We start from the raw sequence: 8,384 nt of genomic DNA on the forward strand, positions 1-8,384 counted from the left end.
TTGTTCGATTCTTCGTTCAAGGTTACATCTATACTACTTACGTGTTTTACTTGTAATGTTATGTGTTCCAATAATCTGTATATCTATGAATATTTTTATATGGTTTACATATTTGTAAGTATGTGAACTACATATAAAAGGATGAAAAGTCGTGAGACGTTGAAAAAAAATATTGTATTTGAAGAAGTGTCATTGTAATTATTTCATTTTATTCAATATTTTCACATTATATACACATTTCCATAAAACGTTTTATTCATATATTCATTATATTTAATAATTATACTTTTTTCTTTAATAATATCAATTATCTCAAGAACTTTCAAAACATAGTAAGCATATAGTCCATCTGATACATAAGTTGTGCAAAGCACATGTTTATTACTAGTATATAACAAATATGTTAAAGAAAAGGTGATGTAAAGATGTCAACGAGTCGAGTTGAGTCGAGCTTTTTAAACTTCGACACAAGCTTTGCCAAGCTGAACTAGTTTTTTTTTTTTTTTCTTCCATCCCCCCGCCCCCCCTTAACTGCCTGTTTGGCTGCCAAATTGGCTGCCAAACAGGCAGTAGACTGAGTCTCTTTCTTTTCTTTTTCTTTTTTTTAACGAGTAAGCCCGGCTCGATCTAACTCCTCGAAATGGGGCTCAACCCAAGCCTTGGCTCGGTGCCTTCGAGCCTCGAGCCGGGCCGAGTAACTGGATGTTCCAGTCGACGAGCCCGATTAACATCCTGATTATGAGAAATTAATAAATATTTCTTGAAAAAAACAAAATAAATAATCAAAATAGAGAGCATTATTGAAGTATGTGAAATAAATTATTTTTAAAATTTAAAAATGCTTCGTATTAAGGCAAAGACGATCTTTAAATTAGAATGTCGCTTGAGGATGTTTTAGTAGAACTTTTCATCCAACAAAAGACAGAAAAATGGAATTAGGGAAAATTGCAGATGGGTCTCGAACCTTTTCAAACGTGCGACGGGATCTCAAACCTTTTAGTTTTGGCATTGCTATTTAACCTAAAATAATATTATAAAAAGAAAGAAAGAAAAAGAAAATTCCACCGGTCATCTTCCCCACTAACACCACCGTACCTTACACACCTACCATCTATCTGCCACCAGCCCAACCCCACTGAGGATACAATTAAAATTGTTAGAGGAAAAAAAAAAAAAAGTTAAGGGTAAAAGTGTAATAAAGGGCAAAAGTTAGTGATGAGATGTATAATTCAGCCAAACTGAAAACGCCTAAACATATTATATATGCAGATCTAATTAAAAATATCACAAATATATAAAATATTATAGAAAATGTTTGTGGTATATCATCATTTATATAATTATTTATAAATTGATAAGGTGTCAAAAGAAAGTGAGAAATTTAATTTAATTTTTATTTAATTGATGATATTTTGATCGAATTAAATCTCGTTACATCGTCTATTGACATATAAATTTGTAAGTTGTGACATACATATAGCGCAACTAAAATATTATTTGTATTTATGTTTGTACTGCTTTACAGACATATTGCTCGAAAGAATGATATTATTGAACACCATTAGTCCTAGTGCACTAGTTTATGTGATATTATATGATAAATTCAATTAAATGTGAAATTTTATGATTCATTTGATTTTTCATTTCACTTTTGACACTTAGTGTATGTTTGGTTTTGATTTTTCACCTCAAAAAATTAATTTTTTCATTGTCACTTCTCTAAATCAGTCGTCATTTTTTACCTGTTCTCTCACAAATGTTACCCACTTTTCTCTTCAATGGTTGAAAATTAATTCTCATAATTACTACCGCACAAGTCATTAGTGCCACCCATACATGCATTGTAACACGAGATGCTAAGTCCTCGTTTGGTAGCAATTTTTCACTCCAAAAAATCAATTTTTTGACGGTTATTTTACTATTTCTAACGTCAATTTTTACTTCTTCACTCACAGGTGGGACTCACTTTTCTATCTAACGGTTAAAGAATCAATTCTAATAATTACTATCGAACAGGTCCTAACGAGCATTGCTCTTCTCAAAATAACTTTTTCTAACTAACAAAATTTAAGAAAGTCGAGTCCACATTTCGTTGTCGTCGAATTCAGCATTTATTACATCATGCCTTTTTTCATCATTTATTGCACATGGCAGAGATAGATTGAATGAGCGATGGGGTAGGATTCATAGCTTCAAGAATTATTTGGTGCAGGAGCTTTAAATAAGAGCACGTTACTTTGACATGGTTGAGCAGTTTGACGATAGCGTTTCCAACATTTCTTTGCAAATTAGATCTGATGCATTGAAATCTTCTGCAACTTTTCGTCAAAGATGCAGTTACCATTTTCAGTGAATATGTCCCGAAATTAACATGGTCCATTTCCATCATTGCCAAACCTTTCTGATTTTCCTTATTGTTTAATCGACAACCGATCTATCATTCCATGTGATGTAATATATATATTAAGGCTTAAAGTTTCATCTTGAAAGATCAATTTTACTTGTATGGGTAGTGTTTTTAAGTGGTTATAAACTATGAGTCCTGTAAAATATGTATTTAATAATTAGATTATAATTTATATGAGTTCTATAAAATGTATGACTCAAAAAATATGTTTGATCAACTTAAAAATATAATCTAAGCTTTACAAAACCCATTAAGAGAAGTAGACGAAACCCTTATACGTTGATTGTTATTTTTATACTTAAAGATTTGGGAAATCGGCATTAACAATCCCGGGTTCCAACAAGATTGTGACTTGTTTGAGCACACTAATCTTGAAATTTAAATACTTATTTGAGCTATAGACGAACTAAATTACTCATTTGAGTTTGATTGACTATGATCTGTATTATGACTTTTAGTCATAGCTTATATTATTAACTTTATTAAGAGGAATAGTTCAAATCTTTTATTTTTGTTAGTAATATATTTAATTCATCCTTAACAAACTTTGCCGGTAGTTCAATATCTCAATTGCCATTGAAATTTTACAAATATTTTTCAATTATCATAAAACTTTAAGTTGTTATTGAACTTTTCCAAATGTTACCTTGTTTCCATTGAACTTTAAAAGTTTATTAGTTTTCATTGAACTTATAAAAATGTTATCACATCCATCACTTGTCATTTGAAAAGTTAAAAGACTCAATAAACTTACCGAAATATTATCTCATCCATCATTCTTCCAACCCTCTCATCTATTGCATTAACTTAAAAAACAACGGCAATTGACAGAGTAGCAGCTGAGATAACGGTTTGATAAATTCTGTGATAAGTCGAAAATCTTTTAAAGTATAATAGTAACGGAGAAAATTTGAAAATTTTAGTAGCAATTGCGATATTTTACCCTGCTTTACCAAACAAACGAGAAAAGTATGTCGGGTACACAGTTCTGAGCAATGCAATGGACTGGATTTAACAGTGTTTCTCTTATTTTTAGAATTGTCCAATATTTTGCAAACTAGCTAGGGTCTGTCTTGCCAGACCAGCTGAAAATGTAGAACGCATACCAATTAATTTAGTAGGAATGGTACAATGTAACATTTGCATTGGATCTGTCCAAACTTAAATACTATGGTCGAAAATTACAATGGAATAATCAACTCACCAGCCTTTGTTCCCTATCAATTCCATCAGGACATTCTTTTATTTTTATTTTTTTGGTGGAGAAGAAACAGCTGAGGTTGTACCAAATTCTATATCATGAAGAGTAGAAGCCAAAATCACATGTAAATAGAGTTGACCATTCTATGATTTTCTCTGAGATTGAATCTTCGATCCAATGAAACGAAGCTAATTAGCAACCTTTACCCTTCTTGCATAGAAGCGCACCTGCTCCCATTGTCATTGAACCGATAAGAGAAGATGGTCTTGCACTTAAGCTCGATGCCTTGGCATAATTTGAAGATGCTCCTGCACCAGACAGGGTGAAGAAGGCACCGTTGAGCATTAGGTCGCCTTCGGATCTCCAGTTCCATTTCTTCCACTCGCTCTCTGGTGCATCCTCGTGTTTGGTAACCTTAAAATGCACAATAGTACGTTATCAGCTAGTGTATACTTCAATTTTCCTTCTACGAATCGGAGCAATAGAGAACTAAACTTAGTAGATTGTGGCAACAAGGACACTCTACCACTTACCCTTCTGCATTGCTTGTATCAGCTAGTGTGTACTTGTTAACAGATTGTTGTTGGACACTATTAGAGTAGAATGAAACAAAGTTTAATGCAATCTGTTACTTTAATATCCAATTTATAATATCTTTTGGAGGAAATAAATTCTTGGTATAGTGGACTCAAATGTAATTAGAAAGAAAAAGAAGTTGAAATTCTGTCTGTTATACAGTTACGTTGACCATTGTGTACGGTACATTTTCTTACAGATTATCAGTTCTGCTGGATGATGATCCTCACCTCTTTGTTAAATCTATCATTAGGAGCTAGAAATCTGTTGCCTTGGCTGTTGATTGTAGGATCTGCACTACCCCCAATTGCATACATTTCCCAGAGAGTATAGTCATTGTTCACCACATGAAAATACCCATGTCTACACCTGCAAAGAACACCAGTTAAAAAACTGTGTGATGTTTGGTATGTAGTGTTAGATTGTACTAGACAATACAAATAAACATAAGATTTTACAAACTTTTGAATTTATGTACCTTGGCATTCTCTGCACAAGCCCTTCACCGAAATGGTTGAATGCAATTGTGACTTGCATGTTCTTGTCACGCGTATAAGTATCGCTATGTCCCAAGAGCATGACCTTATCGTGATGTGTTAGGTAGTTATTCGATATCGTGATTGCAGTCGAGCCATGGATGGCATCGATCAGTCCATCACGACAATTAGACAAGGAGCAATGATCGACCCAAACATGGCTGCCACCAAATATTGACACCCCATCACCGTCGGATGGAGTTCTCCATCCATAGTGATCTGGTGAGTCCCTGACATATGCATTCCCTTTCTGCTTGCAGTCATGTATATTTAGGCCATGGATTATAATATTTGTCACGTATTGTGCAGTAATACATCCCCCTCCTGCAATGTGTACACTTGCACCTCTACCATCAATGGTCTTGAATGAATTCATCATCAGTTCTTGCTTAAGCTTAATCACCATATCACGGGAGAAAATAATCCATAACGGCTCATTTTGGATCACCCCATATCTCAAAGTGCCCGGTTTTGGATTAACGGCGTTGTCTCCAGAGTCCGTCACAACATATATTTTACCATCTCTCCCACCAATGGCGTGTTTCCCAAATCCGATTGCGCAATCCGCTAAATGCTGCCGGTTTTTCTCCCAATTGGGATCGCACCTCCAACAATCATCAATTGGATTGCCAGTGGCACAAGACAGTAATGCCAAATTCCTTCTCGATGCATTGATTTTTCTGTAAAAAAAACACACAAACAAACATCTGACATATTGTTAGACTAATGTATGGACTTCATGCATGTTTGGCATGGATGATTGAATCGCATCGAACAGTATTAAAAAGGAAAATGAAGCTAAAATTTTGTTCATCCGATCCGGTTCCATTCGTGGTTTGAACTTTGAACTGAAGTTTCTTACTCATTAACTTCTTGGACTACTGATTGAGGATTTTGGACTGGTGAACATAATGTGATGTCTGGAGCGAGTAGAGGAAGAAGTATCAAAAGGTAAAGTGGGATTTTCATACTTAATTCTTTATTTAATTTTTGGTAAAAGAAAAGGAGAAAAAAGCAGAGGGAGATGGAGAGAGTAAGTTAGAGGGATTGAGATTTATATAGAGAGTAGAGAAATATACTGAATGAAGCATTTGGGTCCACATTCTTTATGATTTCGAGTTCTGCACCTTTCCATTTGTAGATGTTAGAGCATTGATCTTCTTAGAGCTGTTCAAAGATGGAAAACTTTAAATATTGAACATTTTAAAGTTAGGTTCCGTTTGATTGTAAAGATAGAATTGAAAATAAATTTCAGGGAATTGAATTGCATAAAAATTGTTTTCTTGAGAATTGTAAATTATTGTGTTTGATTGTGATAATTTTCCATGTGGAAAATGTTGAAATAAAGGTGTTTTTTGATCTCCATTTGACTTTATTTTACATTAAAATTGTCATTTAAAGGAAAATATTTGTTACAATAATTCTTAGAATTTGTTTCCAATTTCAACAAAGAAAAATCGAAAAAAATAAAAAAAAAAGTACTATAGAAACCGAGAATTCCAATTCTCACCATTTGAAATCAAGGAAAACATGAAAATTAGCTTAGGTGGCATAAAATGTCAAATTCGAATTCTAAAAAAAATTTTGTCAATCAAACAATAAAAAATTGGAAAGGTGGAATTTGATTTCCATTTTCCATGGAATTGGTGTGCAATCAAACATAGTCTTAGTATAAAGTATTTTATTAGATTGCATGTGAGGGATTAGACACTAGGAGCATGTTTGGCCCTGTGTTTAGTAGCAGCATTTTTTTTTTTTTTAAATGTCCAATTTTAAGGGTATAAATTGAAAAGTGTTCACTCATTTGAATTTAATGCCAACTTGTTTATTATGCTCTTAATGAAAAGTTACATTTTGAAATGATATTTTCGACATTTGATTTTTTATCAATTTGTCACAAATTTTGAGAAGTGACTTCTATGAAAAGGTATATCAAAATAATGTTTCTCGACATTTCATATGTCATTCTCGACATTTGAACATCATTTCATTTGTCTAGAATGACATTTCATTTTGAACATAACATTTCTCTACATTTAAAAATGTCATTCTCGACATTTCTGAATCAATAAAAAACATAACATTTATTTTGATTTGACATGTATATTTTTTAAATAAATATGACAAATTATGTGTCAAAATTTTATTGCCCAATAACAATATTGCAAAAATGCCTATTTTTTTGTCTTAGTGTGAAATTATAAATTGTTAATAAGGGTATTTTGGTCTAAATTATTCCTAATTAGACATTTTTGCAATGGTGAATTTTTTTTTGCAAATGACTAAGTAAAAATGGTTCTTTTTTTTTTAATTATCAGCGAGCAGCTTAAAAACAGGTTAAAGGTTCTTTTTTTAACTTTACAGCGAGCAGCTTAAAAACAGGTTAAAAAATCTGAATTCAAAGCTTTTGTAGCACATTTTTCCAAGCAAACGTAATTTCTTTGAAATTGTGTGGTTTAAAGGGGAAATTATGTCATACATAGCAAAATGATTTTGGAGAAAAATTATTTAAAAAAGAGAAATCTATGTCAAAAAAGCATTAAATATGACACGATTATGAGTAATTTTTAGCATTTTTGAAGTCATGGAACTGGTAAAAAGAGATTAATGAAGCCGTTTTCAAATTTAGACTTTAACAAATATCGATTTTAATAAGTAAAATTATAATATGCCGTACGATAACGTTGGTGTGCCGACATTCAGCGACATCTATAGAAAGATTTATGGTACAATTTTAAAGGCGAGTTGACAATGTCAAAATTACGAAGAAGTGCTAAACTCATAAACTGGGTCACGTAAGACAAATGACAAAGAAGTACTAGACTCTCACAAGACATAGGGTAGGTCACCGACAGTTCTATTTAGACCTAGAGGAATTTTTTTTTTTTTTGGGGAAAATAATGTATTTTGGAATATTGCCCTTGTTTGAGCCCCATTTTGATAGGGAAAATGAATTTTTGAATAGTGTATTGATGTGAAATGTGTGGTTAAAAAATAATAAAAAGTTTTGAATTTACTTGTAATATTATTTTATTGAAAAATGTGTAATTGAAATTATGTCAAAACACTGTTGAAGAATTTATTTTCTCCAAAAAATGGGGATCAAACAAGGGCAATATTGTGAGGAACAATTTGTGGTTAAAAAATTTAAAAAAATTTATATTTACATGTAATATTATTTTATTGAAAAATATATGATTGAAAATAAGAGAGAAAAATATATTTTAAAAATAATAGAGACCAACAAGAGCTTAATTTTGTGGTTATTGTGTGAAAACTTGAGGCGTAAGAGCATTCTTAGTAGCCATTGCAATAAATTATTATTAGGAAAAATTGCAGACGGGATTTTGAAATAGAAAAATTCTGTGCGTCTGTATTTTATGTTTTTATTTTTTATTTTTGAATGATGTTTCGATACTTGTGTTTGTGAAAGATTTTTCGTACAAAAACTTTGTACTTGTGCGAAGGAAATAAAGAGACAACCGCATGGTCCGTACTGTCCATATATTTTGATGACAGAGCTATATTTTATGGGCCTATCCACGTTGCTCCATGTGGGCTGTCTATCTTCTCATTCTTCTTCTTATCTAATTGGGCCCACTTTTGACAAATCACAGCCACTAATTTCTCCCAATCTACCAATCTTACTGTTGACTTGGGGAAT

At 32.3% G+C, this 8,384-nt stretch overlaps 1 protein-coding gene across 1 annotated transcript; it reads right to left on the reverse strand.

Annotated features, from left to right (window-relative positions):
* Nucleotides 1-3,413: 3,413 nt before the first annotated feature.
* Nucleotides 3,414-5,767, reverse strand: LOC111380601 (probable pectate lyase 5). The gene is made up of 4 exons (XM_023004214.1): nt 5,583-5,767; nt 4,663-5,400; nt 4,415-4,553; nt 3,414-4,022 (listed from the first exon to the last, which is right to left on the reverse strand). The coding sequence occupies exons 1-4, from the start codon at nt 5,687-5,689 to the stop codon at nt 3,801-3,803; spliced, it is 1,206 nt and encodes a 401-aa protein (XP_022859982.1). The 5' UTR covers nt 5,690-5,767; the 3' UTR covers nt 3,414-3,800.
* Nucleotides 5,768-8,384: the final 2,617 nt, after the last annotated feature.

Source organism: Olea europaea, unplaced genomic scaffold (genome assembly GCF_002742605.1).
Source record: "Olea europaea var. sylvestris unplaced genomic scaffold, O_europaea_v1 scaffold2175, whole genome shotgun sequence".
NCBI lineage: Eukaryota > Viridiplantae > Streptophyta > Magnoliopsida > Lamiales > Oleaceae > Olea > Olea europaea.